Source organism: Paracoccidioides brasiliensis (assembly GCF_000150735.1).
Source record: "Paracoccidioides brasiliensis Pb18 unplaced genomic scaffold supercont2.4, whole genome shotgun sequence".
Lineage (NCBI taxonomy): Eukaryota > Fungi > Ascomycota > Eurotiomycetes > Onygenales > Ajellomycetaceae > Paracoccidioides > Paracoccidioides brasiliensis.
The window spans coordinates 1-13,849 of record NW_011371361.1 but is presented as its reverse complement, the minus strand read 5'-3'; the positions used below and the strand labels follow the sequence as shown (position 1 = coordinate 13,849).

Here is a 13,849-nt window from a genome sequence, read left to right as displayed (position 1 = left end):
CAAAAACGAAAAAGAAAAGTAAATCGAAACCAGACATAGATAAACAGGCAACAAAACCTCCAGTTGTGTATCACATCATTGTAAACCCAAATTCAACTTGCAGTAAAAAAGGGTGATTAAAAAAAACTCTTGGATGAAGGACTGCAAAACAGACACTGGACAGAGAGTGTGTGAGTGAGAGAGAGAGAAAGAGAAAGAGAGAGAGATTAAAGAAAGAAAGAAAGATAAGAAAAGGGAGTGAAATCCATGAAGGGAAAAACCTAACCGAGGTCGCTTATATGCATGTAACTGCTGAGACAAGATAAGAAAAAAGAGGGTTTGGGGAATCCATAACAGGCAAACTGACAACCGAACCTCTTGTAAACACGAATTAAAATTTCCAACACGCGAAAAACGCTTAGGTTAATGAAAACAAACAAACGTCACACAAGAGAAAAAGGAGAAGGTGAGAGAAGAATCGATAATAGGGAAAACAGTACTGGAGTTTTTGCTCAAAGCCGCTGGTTTTTGAAGATTTGATTCTGAACGGAAAATTACAACACACGTTTAAAGTACGCCTTGGCTCAGGAAAAACAAAATAGACACCGGAAAGTGAGGAAATCCATGAATATGTAAAACAATGTAAAACTCAAAATTTCTGAATGTAACCACCGCATTCGATTCCGACATGAAATTCAGGACGATTCAATCTCATCGACAAGGTCGAAAATATCACCGCGGAGAGTCGGATTGTAATCGGCAATTTCGATGAGCTTGTTCCTATAAGCGAAGAAAAAAACGTAGTTCCACGATTTGAAACCATAGGACGGGCCCGCATTTCCATGTGGCAGATTGCGAATAATATTGCGAAGAATAAGGACTGCTTTGTACGCAATTCCGATGGGGTCTCCATTCTCATCAACGGGAGTTGGATAGTAGTCGAATGTCCGGGATATTCTAGGCTGGATGATCTCGCGCCCAGGAGGCGGCGCGGGGGGCAGAGCCATATCCTTCAGGGCTGGCAGATGGGTATAAACGTGGTTGACAAGTTCATTGACATTGATGGTGGAGGGTTTACGATGCGTTTTGCAAGACTCCCAGCCGCAATTTCTCAGTTGGTCCTCTGCATCTTCCGGGCCAAGATGTAGGTGGTCACGGATAACATGCTCATGAAGTTGTGCAGGATCAGTAAATCCAATTTTGCATATAGGACTGGGATCAGACCATCGACAAGCGAAATATGGATACCCATTGGGGTGGTAAGCGGCCTCGAGGGGCCGGATGCCTTTGATGATGAATCTAGCACTTGGACCGGGGACAACCTGTGCCTGGGCTGAAGAGAAGGTGGCACTCACGGCATTGATAAAGTCAGCTGCCGCCAGGGTGGGGATGCCTCCTGAGGAACGGTCTGCCGCGAAGCAGTCCTGATAAGCTTTCCAGAGGGCAAGTTGAGTGATTTCACACTCCGCATCCTCAATGAAGAGGCAACTAAGCCAACGAGCGCAACGTTCTGGTTCAGGGATGTGCAGGAGTAAGGCCTTCAGTTCCTGTGGCACAGGTGGAATGCTGGTAGTTGGGGGTGCCTTGTGCTCTTCCTGATCCACTATCTCATTCACATGATCATTAGAGTCAATTAGGAGAAGACTGACCATGCGAGGAACCATGTGGTGAAGCCACTCGGAATAGATGAATTCATTGATATTTTCCGGAGTCGCTGTGTATTGGTAGAAGAAGTCAAGAGTCATTGAAAGCAGCTCCTTGTCCTGCTCAAGATAGGAGTAGTTGAAGAGCGCCAGGAGCTTGTCCCCTGGGAGGCCTCCAAGACGTTTGAACGTAGTCAGCTCCATCGAATACAGTACTATGATCTTCAGAGCAGTCACGACGTGGTATCTATCATTCGAATCCACGAACGGAAGTAGCAGAGGCAAGAGGGGGTCGTTCTCATCAGTTTCCCAGTATGGACAGACTTGCTCCAAAGTGTCCAACATATGGTTTAGGGCTTCGTTGAAACGCGGTTGACGAGGGGAGCTCAGCACAATGAGCAGGCAATTTTTGAAAATAGGCATTTCTGAAAGATAACGGGCGTTTGCCTCTAACATAGACATATTCCGTAAAACCAGGGCGGCTTCCGTGATCCATCTGAGTGTACGGGCAGATTCAGCGTCTTCCACATGATCGTCACCATGTATAATGACTGGAAGGCCGGCAACTCTCTCAACGATATGAGGATCTTGTTCAGTGCCAGATACGGCCAGACACCCATACGGTATTTCTCTGCGTCCATTATAATCAACGAACCAGGTCACACCGGAGATGAGGCGAGTGATCCTCATGACTAGATCAGTCAGATATTCTGCAAGACCACCAAAGTCCTCAAATTTGAATTTGTCTCCACGTTCATCTGAGATAACCACAAGGTGATGAAGCGCGAAGTCCCTATCACCGTCGGAGCCAACCTCTAGGGATCGAAGGCACTGGCTATAGATTTTAGGAACTGTAGTAGGAAGAGGAGGCTCGTTAGATTCTTCTTAAAGAAAGTGGGGTTTGTGGCAGATGAGTGTGGGAATTGAAATGTTGGGAAAGAGATAAAACAGCAAAAGATAAAACAAAACGACTACCAAATCACATACCTGTATCAGGGATCATCGATCTCAGAAGGGGTTCTATGGGTAGAGGAGGTGGTTGTTGAGCAGATGGCGCATAAATTCCGCGCTGGTTCGCGGGGGTGTCGACCATTATTGTGTGCATGGGGGTCATGGTGTCCATCATTGCGGGAGTAGCGGCCGCAGACATATTGGTGGAAGCGCTAGCGGTAGCGGGGTTGGAGCTATTAGAACTACCGTAGGAGGGTGTAGGGGTATGTGTTGAGGAGAATTGGGAGGATGAGGAAGAAGAAGAAGAAGAGGAGGAGAAAGGGGAGCTGGATAAGTTGATGTAGTTGCCAGGGAGTCCGTGAGTATAGGATTGGCTGTGCGAGGGCACGGGTTGTAGTCCTACTACAACAACAGCACCACAAACGCAGTGTTAATTCAAGCTGTTGGACTTTAAACAGGAGGTAGAGGGAAGGATTGGAGTTATGAAGAAAAGCGGAGTGAGTGACATACCGTGGGGAAATGCTTGAAGCGGAGCCAGCAGCTGCGCTTGTCCTAGTCCTTGTCCTAGTCCTTGTCCTTGTGCTGCTGTCCCGGGCAGTGGGTATGTAAAGCCCGCAGGCAACACCGCGTGCTCCAACGGCCTAGATATTATATTGCACAAAAGATAAGAAAACATTGATATTTAATGCAATGGAATTCATTCAATTGAGACTCTTATTACCTGTTAAGGAGAATAGATATATGGAAGGGGTAAAAATTTCAAAAACTCACAAAAGCCAAGTGCGGTAGGTTTCTATAACGTTCCAGGAGAAGGTCGTAGCCTGCGTATCAGTGATTCCGGAGAACTTTGAGACAGTATACCAGCTGATCTTGTCGAGCGAGATGTGGTTGAAGCCTCCACGATCGAAAACGTTGAAGAACAGCCAATACGGTTGAACCCGCTTGCGGTTGATATAGAACTGGCGATTGCGACGAGGAGGCACGATGCTGTTCGCAGTACGGAGTAGTTACGGTGTATTTAGCTACTCACAGCAGCAGCAAACAAAAGACAAAGAGACAAGAGAGGGGATGGTGAAGATAAATGTATATCTTTATCTCTACTTACTTCCGGGCAGCGTAGGCATGCTTCAAGGCGCAGTGGAATACTGCCTCTTCCTGCCGCATCGCAAGTAACGTTGAACGGGAAATCTGCGGCCGCCATCTTGGCAGCACGTGCACTGCACTGTGGAGGATCACGTGGATGATAATGTTGATGGGCGGACTTGGCAAGGGGATCGGAAAAAGTGAAGACATGAAACAGGAGAAACAGTCAGTTTTTCTAGACACATTGGCCCCTGGTCAGCACCTGTGGACTCGAACAGCCCAACAGAAGCCCCATGAAGAATGAAGTAATATCTCTTTGTTCAGAATTTACCTCTTGCTGGACACACATCTAGGAACCATCCTGTGCCAGGGGTTGAATACCAAGCATTGATCTGCAGTAGTTGTTCTTCACGTGATCGGAATAAAGAAGTTCCAAGTCCGGGATGAGTTGTAGGAGACAAGTTTTATCACTAACTAGTTAACTAGTGAGCTTGTGATACATGACCTCGGAGATTCAATGGATGGGATGGGGATGAAATAGATGTCCTACAAACCTTCAAGGATTGGGTGCATAGGACAGATATGACAGATATCCGCCAGCTGTGAATCTTTAATTAAACTAGTTTACTCTATGTTTATCCCAAATATCCAATAGTGATCTCCTCCAGGTTCCGTCTTCAATTGCAAGCAGGTATATAGATATATATAACTATATATAAGGGTAGGTACCTCCCTATTATATGAGGACATCCCCTTTGGGGAATTGAGGCTCTTCCACTCCCCCACCCCCAACAACCTGGATGAGCTTATTTAATCCTCACCTCTTCTTGTTCGTCTTATTCTTCTATATATATGTATATATATATACCGCTTGAACCGCAAGTATATAGCCCCAGCGTTGCAATAGATAGTTGTCTATCTAGCCATCACTGACTTTCGGTTTGATGGACGCATTTTTCCCCTAAGTCAGAGAAGAACAGCACCATCTATCTGTATCGTGCTCTGCTCTGATCGTGTCTGCTCCCAGTCCCTATTTGACCAGCTCTTTTGCAGGCTATAGTCTGTCTATATATCATAACTGTCACAACTGCCGTAGCAGTTGTCATAGCTTGTTATAGTTGTTCTACACCATCATCTTCGCTGGAAATGACTTCTCATCCCTTCAGCGTTATGCAAGTTCAATCAAGCTCTCTGAATATCCCCATCCTGAAATTCTCGTATTCCACCACCTCAGCAGACCGTGCGTCCCCTTTGGGATGGACACATCTTTCTACCAACAGTGATCTGGCTGTTGTGTTTGACCAGATCTCCATCCATGAGACCTCCTCTTCGTTCTCCCAGGGAGATCAGCGCCTCAGGGTGCTGCGAGGAAGCGATGTCTTGGTAAGTGGCTCTGTGGGAGAGGTTGTCGTTTCCCCTTGCGAAGCTCTGACGCCCAGTCTCCAGTCGTACTTATTATCCATGTTTGGGCAAATTAGGAACAGCTCAACTTGAATTCTTTGGCCCGCGAGGCAGCAATAGGCCCGTCCCTTTCTTTGTCTCAAAATCCAAAACCTCACGCTGCCATCATTGTAAAATCTCCGTGTCTGGCTGTGCGCTACCCTATGAGAAACGATCAGGTTAGGGACATACATTCTTTATATGTCAATACCCCTTTTTTTCTCTATGGCAGATGCTAAATTATGATATAGATCCGCCGTTTCCAGATCAAGTTCTCGTCTGATTCTGACTATACGAATGCCATATCTATATTCAACAAGCTTGGTTGTCCTATCACACATTCCGCAGTAGCCCCATCTCATCACACCTCTTCAAATCGACCATTCTCCTCCTCATCCCAAGCTTCCTCTTACGTGCAGACAGGTGGTGGCACATTCACGGTGTCCTCAGGATGCTCAACTGGAGCTGATTTTGACAAATACCATATACGACCCTGGTCATCTTCTTTGACAGACGCAAAACCAAATTCATCGGGGCTATTCATAAATTCATTCAACAACGTTTCAGCAACAAACGCAAACTCCCATGACCAGAACTATGGGAGACCTCACACTTCAGCATTGACCACTACACCCAGGGTTTCTACTTTTGCCATTGCAACGACTAGTTCCCCTGCCACGAACGTCCAAAGCCCATTAGCTAATTTTTCCTTCGCAGCCCAGCGGGAGACGCACTCTGTCACTGCGAACCCCGTGGAATCGAATCAAACCAGTGGCTGGCTATTCAAAGAGAGGCCGTCTACTGCCCCACCCCTACCAGACGTGGATACTTTGAGTCAGATTCTGCCGCCGAAGAGAGAACTTCCGTTTGCTAATCTCAGAGCGACGCAGGCGTCTCTCACACGGAAACCAAAAACCAACCAAAGAGCGAAAGCGACGCTACAGCCTGGCAGTTCATCATCCTTCTCAATAGCTCAGTCCGAAGCCTCAAGTTCTGGTGGAATCATTGATAGCCCGTCAAACACTGCAACTCTAGGATGGGCTCAGACGATTACTAGTGGAAGTGCTAGCGCTTTCCCTACCAATTATGTACTACCACGAGCTTTGAAGGAAAAAGGCCAACCTACAGCAGTTCTGAACTGCACTGACCAGTTCACCACTACGGATACTCTATCCGTGAATGGGCCTAATTTTGCACGTACAGTAACTGCTCCATCCAAAGCTGACTCCGGGTCCATATTTACCAGCTCCACGTCGCCAAACACAATCGACGGAAACAGCAACACCGCGAACGCAGAACCCATAGCGACAAACTCAATCCCCCCACGCATGCTAACGGAGAGAAGCGGACAAGGGCGCAATAACCTTACAGGATCCGTAAATCGGGATGATATATCCCCATCAGACTTGTCGTTGTACATCTCAACGCCAACTCCGGAACGATCAGCGCTGGTAGAATCGTGGGTTTGTCGACAGCTTGAGAACGATATGTTCCTGGCCCTCTGCCAGGACGTTGAGGGTGTGTGGAGGAGGATAGCCTTTGGCTATTGATGTCGATGGATTTTCTTTCTTTCTTTCATACTTTTTTTCGACGACATTTCTTGATGCTTTTAACCACCACCACTGGGGATTTTGTTCATATCAATAACCCGTATAATATATATACCCCACACCTTCTCAACCATTTCTTTGTTATTTGTTTTGTGGGTCCACGACACCCTTCTGGTGTCGCAGTTCAAGAACCATTTTTTATCGTGTTTATCCCTATCAGCCAGCATTTTTCATTTGGTCCCAGTGAAATAACCCTCCTCCCTCTACAAGTCCCAGCACATTGAACGCTGTATTATTAGAGATAGACCTAGAATAGCTTAAGAGAAAATAATGCCGTCTGCATTGAAAACAACACCAATCACGATAACTACTCATATTACACATATTCTTCACGGATTTACAGGAAATGAGGCAGCGAACGACAGATGTAGATGAGATGGGAATATAAAGAGTAGAAAATGCAATTCCAAATCAATTAAAGTGTTTCCGTTTTAAATATCAAAGGAAATCAAATAAAATCAACGGCATTGAAACAATTCAAGAGGAGCAACCCCCATAAGAAGTTATACGCACACAACAAACACTATTTGTTCCCGCCCTGATACAGTACAGAGGAATCCCATCCCATTCCTCAGCTATTTTGGTGTGTTCTTGATATATTACGGGGAAAAGGAAACTAGGGAAGGTTGAGGGTAAAGCCGAGTTCGAGATATGTTGTGTATGAGAATATCAAGACGAAAAACAAAAAGAGGGGGGAAAAAAGAGATGCGATGAGGGGGTGTCTCAAGGTATTATTACTGGCAAATTGAAAATAAAACTAAGACCCTCAGAAGGTATTGGATAGGGGAATAAGGGATGGAGGAAAATAAAGGCAACTTTTGCATAAAACATGGTGTAGACTGGAATGAGTAGACAAGGGTGGTAGGAAAAGAGATGGGGAGGGTGGAGGAGGGCAGGGAGACGAAAGACGAGCAACGTACATAAAAAGAAGCTCAATACAAAACCACCGGACAACAAAAGAAAACAAGAAAAAGAAAGGTCTGACCCCTCCTGCTAGAAAACACCAGCATGCTTTGCCCTGAGTTTCTTTCCATCTTAAACATGTTCATATTCACGCCCGTCAATTTCCATACTCAGCAAAGCCTGAGCATCTTTTCCTGTAGCAAGTGGGGGTGGACAACCCATATAAAATATCACCAGACAAAAGCATAGAAGAAGGGTAGAACAGCTATCAAAACATACAAAGCACGAAGGGAAAAAAAATCACCACTGCATTCTGTTTGTAGTACGCAATTTCCTTTCTTTCATCAGGCCGTAATATGACGCAAAGAACATATCATGACACCAGTTCTCATAGCGTGTTATAAATAACACGATTGCAACTTTCGCTCAACTGCCAGCAAGGACATTAAGGTAACCCCGCTTAGTTAACCTCGTAAAGTCAACGAAGACAGGGGACATCTGTTTTTGCTCCTCGCCAGAATGAGGCAGGCCATCACCAAGCTCACCAGCACCAGCGACGCCACCAGAAACACCGGCCCCCGACCCCGCCCCGGCGCCAAGGTCCTTGTCATCGCCAGCCACATTCACCGCAGAAGTTGGCGGGGGCGAGGAAGCGTTCACACCACCACCCGCACCAACGGCCAGATCGGCCAGGTGTTGCAGGGAGCGCTGCTCCCTCGGGCCAAGGGGCGGCTGGGCAGATCCAGCGACACCGCCCAAGGCACCCGCCATGCCCTGTGGGACCTGTCTGACTTTGGCAAGTTTCGCCTGGATGAAGGCGTGGATGCATCCGTCCCAGCTGGAAGTAGCGAAGACATTCTCGAATTCTCCTGCCGTAGCTGCGTGCTTTTCGCGATAGGAGATGACCTGAAGTGCTTTCTCTATCGACTCCCACGCGTCGTTTGCGAGGTCTGGCAGGTCCGTGATTTCAAGGAGAGTGACTACGGCCAGGGAGAGGAAGTGGAGATGGAATGGGGAGGAGATGGGTGTTTCGGACTGAGATTGTTTGTGGAGAAGGTCAATGATGACTTCGGCCGGGTAGAGGACTTCAGAAGGGGTATACGTGAACAGGTGTCGTTTCAGGAGAAGAGTGATGAACCAGAACATCAGGGGAGAAAGTTCTTCAATGCGCGCATTGTTCACGCTGTCACCGCTGGCGTACAGATGAAGCTGTTCAACATCCCTGATGCGATTTAATTGGCCGTACAGGTTGCGTTTAAGAGCACGGTTAGCGCCGTAGTTTGAAAGTGTATATGGCGTAGGATCAAACAAGAGGTCATGGACCTCAGATAGAAGCGTAGAATAACCTGTACGCAAACAAAGTTGTCAGCTAGGTCGTATCACTAGAAAGGTTTGTATACAGCTCTGGAACAGAAGTACACACGCGATATTTGCATCGTCGCAAGGCTAAAAACCTGTTTATCTTCCAGAGTCGCGGTTTCATTCGTATCGAAAAGGTCAGGTCCTGCCACAGCAACAGCATGCCAGCGGGACAAAATGCCGAAAACAATCCAATCGCGTCTTGCGATATTTCCATCGGAATCGGAATCAGTGTCATCTGGGTTGCTCGTCCTAATTTGGCCCAGACTTTTGGCAATATAGTATGACAGAGGGAAAGCAATCTCCAACAGCACCGATTTCGAGAGACCGTTCTGCCCCAACAGATTTTCTGGACCACGAGAGTCGGCCTCGAGAACCATCAAAAGAATGCTTTGGAGGAGCAACAAGTTGGTAGACCGTGATCTGGTAGATGGGTCTTCGCGAAATGACGCGTACAGCCGGTCTTGAGCCTTTTCGTATGTTAGAATTTGCTGGAATTGATTCCCAGCACGAAGCAAATTCGCTCCAGTGACGGCGTAGAGACAATGTAGAAATGATTCTTGGATTTGTCGATTGCATTGTTGGAGATGGTCGCAGAATCTTTCCCTTGAGTTGGGTAACACAGGGAGTAAGGGGTGGATATGATTGTAGTAACTTTGCGGCCATTTAAATTAGGATGTCATGGTTATTGGGTGTGGAAATTTTATTTTATATTATATATAATTTTGGGGGAGGGAAGCAAAAAGGAGAAAATCAGGTACTCACGCATCAAACACTTTGTCGTCCAATTCAATTAAAGGCTGTAACTCATCTCCCAAGGTACTAATCTCAGTTTGCTGTCCTGTGCCAGTGCCTTCTTGTGACCAGAAAGGTTGATTAATTTTAGCAACAGACCCATTAGTCAAAAGAGGGCCGGAATATATAGATACACCAGCACCACCATCTCCCTGAGGAACTTGTGCTTGGTCTTTACTTGGGGCCTGGACAGGCCAACCCCCGACCGAAGATGGGCGTCCGGTTTGCGAGAACGGAGGCTGCATGAAGGTATTCGGAAGACCCTCTGACATGGAATAAGTCCTCTTGCGGGATAATAAATTGCCTTCTACCGGGGATGAAAACTCCTGGTATCCTCTGGGAGATGTGTCGTCCTGCATTGCCTGGTACGGAATGTCGGATTGGCCAAGTCCGGGATGCATCTGGTTTTCAAGACTGTTGATACGATCGGCCAGTTCTTTGATATACCTGTAGGTAGCGGCTCAGTTTCTGACAAAAAGGATAGATAATGCTAGGATAGACAGGGTACAAACCCTTTGCTCGGGCCGCGCTTCATTGGAACCCTACTGAATTCACAAGTCGCATTGGTTCGGCGGCAGTTGGAACAGGTTTCGACACCTGCTTCTGACGTGGCGTCACATCGAATCTATTCATATATTGGTGTGAGAGTCGCGCGGCAAATAATAAATAATATGCACACTCGATTAAGTAATATTGACTTACTTTCTTGCGCCTACACTCATCGCACGCGCGGGAAACCTTTGATCTCTTCCGTCGCGCACTCTGGTCCCCATAGCTCAAGTCATGATTGGGATCGACTCCGACCTGTTGATTTGGAGGGAACTGAAGAAGATGAGGTTGTGGTTGTTGTTGTTGTTGTTGTTGCTGCGGCTGCTGCTGTTGCTGTTGCTGTTGTTGCTGCTGCTGTTGTTGCTGATGCTGATCGGATGGAGAAGCACGATTCATATCCGCCGCGCCAGGGTTGGACTGACCCAAGACCATGGATTGTCCATGGGCAATGCCATTTGCGGAGGAGTCATTAATATTAGCAGCAGAGGCGTCGCGCGACAGCTCAGCGGAGAGATGCAACTCATCTTCAGTCAGATGGCGAGACTGGTTGGCGTAATAGGACATGGTGGCTTGTCCGATTTGCGCCGCGTTGGGGGACGGGTACGAGTGAGTCGGGGGAATCTCAGAGGAATCTCTGGAATCCATGGTATCCGAGACCCCTTCTTGGACGGGAGAACGAGATGGATGTGGCTGGAGCGGGTCTCCGGAAGAAAGGTGGTTGGTGATGTACTCGGGGTGAACGCGGTCTGCCAAGTCTAAAAACATCGGCCATTTGAAGGGGGCAGAAAATGAAGAATTAGTCGGGCGCGACCAGCAATTGGAACGGGGAAGCACAGGCGACCAACGGTGACTTGGAGCAGCCAAACTCTCGACAGCGCAGCGCTCCGTAGAGGGCGGGGGGAGCCTGGAGAGGGGACTCTGGGAGCGGGTTGATCAGGCCGGGCTTCTGAGAGAGACGGGGATGATGATCGCATCTGCTGCTTGGTTAGGGCTCAGCGGCGGAGGACGGGATTTGTTTTTTGCGGTTGAACGAACTATTATCCAGGAAGCAACGGGGAACAGGAAAGGAATGGATTAATAAAGACCCGGAGAGAAAGCTGAGCTTCCCAAAAGATAAGCAAGGCGTTAGTGCGTCATGTGACTGAGAATTACGTCAGCGCTGAGTCAGCTCCGCCATTCAGAACCTCCAGGACAGGGGCTACTCTGTACATAGACTCTCAAGAGGGCTTCGGCCGACTAGACATGTCAGGCAGCAGACTAGCTGCTGCGCTGGCACGCCTGATACCCTTAGGGAGGTGCTGTGGCCGCGTCGGCAGACTATCCTTAGTCAGCTGATCACGTGCCTCCAGGCGTTAAATAAGTAATAATAATAATAATAATATATATTCATCACAATACAACCACCAACTCGTATTGGAGGATACACGGTACGGCACAGAATCACGTGCGGGACGGCGGGGGCTGCGGTCGCTTCGGGGCGAACGGCATTCGCCTATTTCGCCTCACCGTCCGTTGCACCGCCGTGCGAAATCTAGAAGCTAGCTTTCCAAACCTAGATCTCATGCAAAAAGCAAAAGCATGCTATATATGAAAATTTATTATTTTCACCTTAATTCACCTGTATGCCCTAGTAATTTGCAGAAAGTGTCTAAAAGCTTCCTTATATGCCTGGGGGTTTGTAAAATCATTTGCCGTTATATTTTTCATGAGAACATATTTCAAAGAAATAACGCTCTCATTCAACTGTGTACGTTGAGTATTGAAAACAGGTGTCAATAAAGCTTACTACAGGCCGTAATCGCTGTGGCTGTAGTGAGATCAAACCTTTTATTATCCATCTTGATTGAGATTGAATCTTCTGATATAAAATCTAGATCTCTTACAAGTTAGCGAGCCACATTCCTATTTTGTCGCATGGTCAACCAAAAAATTTGTCAACAATACAGAGCAGTCAAGCTTTCTATATGCAAGGAAAGATTCTTATAGCATTGAAGCTTTTGATAAGGGTCAGATATCTAGTGTATGAGTCATAACAAAGTGTTATAATATCTCTTACTTTATCTTGACCCAACAAGCATACAGTTATATAGCACATGTAGATACTCTCGACAGAAACCAGAGAATTTTATCTTATAGAAGAGAGATCTCTTATTTAGAAAATTCTTTTAATGAATAAGAAAAATCAGTCACTTTAAATTGCAATTATATAAAAATAGTTTATTTTCTTTTTAGTATTTAAAAATTTTAACTTTATCTTTAAAAATAATTTAAAATTTATATAATATAATATAGTTATAAATTAAAATAAATAATTAATTAAATAAATTTTTAAAATTTAAAAGTTATTTTATTAATTAAAAATATAATTAATATTAATGAAAATTATAATATAAATTAAATTATTTTTTTTTATTTAATTATTATAAATTATTAATAAAATTATATTTATAATTAATTATATTTTTTATTTAATTATATTTTATTTTTATAAATTTAATTTATTTTTATAATATTTTAAATATTAAAATTAAAATTTATATTTCTTAATAAAAAATAATAATAATTTATATATAAAAATTTAAATATTATTTATATTTTATATTATTTTTTAATTTTTATTATTTTATTATTAAAATTTATAATATTTAATAATTTTTTTTTAATTTTTATAAAGATAAAAGTTATAATTTAAAATAATAATTTTTATTTTATTTAATTTAATACTATTTATTAATAATTTAATTATAATTTTTTATAAATTATTATTATTATTATAATTTAATTTAAAGTTAAAATAAAAGTTTTAATTTTATTTATTTAATTGAATAGTTATAATAAATATATTAAACTAAAAATTAAATTATAAAATAATTAATTAATTAAATATAATTAAAAATTAAAATAAATAATTATACTATATTATTATTCTTTAATTTAAAAAAAATATTTATTTTTAAATAACTATTATTATAGTATAGCTATTAATAATATGAATTAAAATTATTTTATTTTATTTTAATTATATTTAATAATTAATATTAATTTACTTTATCATATTTTAAAAATTAATCTATTTAAATTTTTAGTTATTTATTTAAATCATATATATTTATTTATTTTATATTTTAATTTTTAGTTTAATATTTTTATCATAGTTATTTAATTATATAGATATATTGAATCTTTTATTTTTATATTATTATAACTTTATTTTAAATTATAACAGCTATATTAAAGAAAAAAAAGATAAAAAATTTTTATTAAATTTTAATATATTTTTTATATTTTATTAATATTAGAATTATTATCAGATTTTTATTTAATAATTTAATATTAATAATAAAGTTTTAAAAAATAAAAATAAAAATAATAGTTTATAATTTAATATTTATATAATTTATAGTATATATAATAGTTTTTTATAGTATTTTTTATAAAAAAATAAAATTAATAAAATATATAATAAAAAATTATTTTATAAAAAGTTAAAATATTAAATTAAATTTAAAATAGATTTTATTATAATATAATTAGTGG

At 42.8% G+C, this 13,849-nt stretch overlaps 3 protein-coding genes across 3 annotated transcripts; 1 reads left to right on the top strand and 2 right to left on the bottom strand.

Moving 5' to 3' along the window:
- Window positions 1-674: 674 nt before the first annotated feature.
- On the bottom strand, window positions 675-3,737 carry PADG_03504 (uncharacterized protein; the record flags this gene model as incomplete). The annotated part of the gene is made up of 5 exons (XM_010760765.1): window positions 675-2,473; window positions 2,610-2,972; window positions 3,084-3,214; window positions 3,345-3,560; window positions 3,679-3,737. The coding sequence occupies 5 exons, from the start codon at window positions 3,735-3,737 to the stop codon at window positions 675-677; spliced, it is 2,568 nt and encodes an 855-aa protein (XP_010759067.1).
- Window positions 3,738-4,802: 1,065 nt separating this feature from the next.
- Window positions 4,803-6,646, top strand: PADG_03503 (uncharacterized protein; the record flags this gene model as incomplete). Its single annotated transcript, XM_010760764.1, has 3 exons — window positions 4,803-5,039; window positions 5,135-5,275; window positions 5,348-6,646. 3 exons carry the CDS (start codon window positions 4,803-4,805, stop codon window positions 6,644-6,646), a joined length of 1,677 nt encoding a protein of 558 aa, XP_010759066.1.
- A 1,389-nt stretch (window positions 6,647-8,035) lies between these two features.
- Window positions 8,036-11,077, bottom strand: PADG_03502 (uncharacterized protein; the record flags this gene model as incomplete). Its single annotated transcript, XM_010760763.1, has 5 exons — window positions 8,036-8,955; window positions 9,033-9,622; window positions 9,734-10,210; window positions 10,276-10,388; window positions 10,466-11,077. The coding sequence occupies 5 exons, from the start codon at window positions 11,075-11,077 to the stop codon at window positions 8,036-8,038; spliced, it is 2,712 nt and encodes a 903-aa protein (XP_010759065.1).
- Between the last annotated feature and the right edge of the window lie 2,772 nt (window positions 11,078-13,849).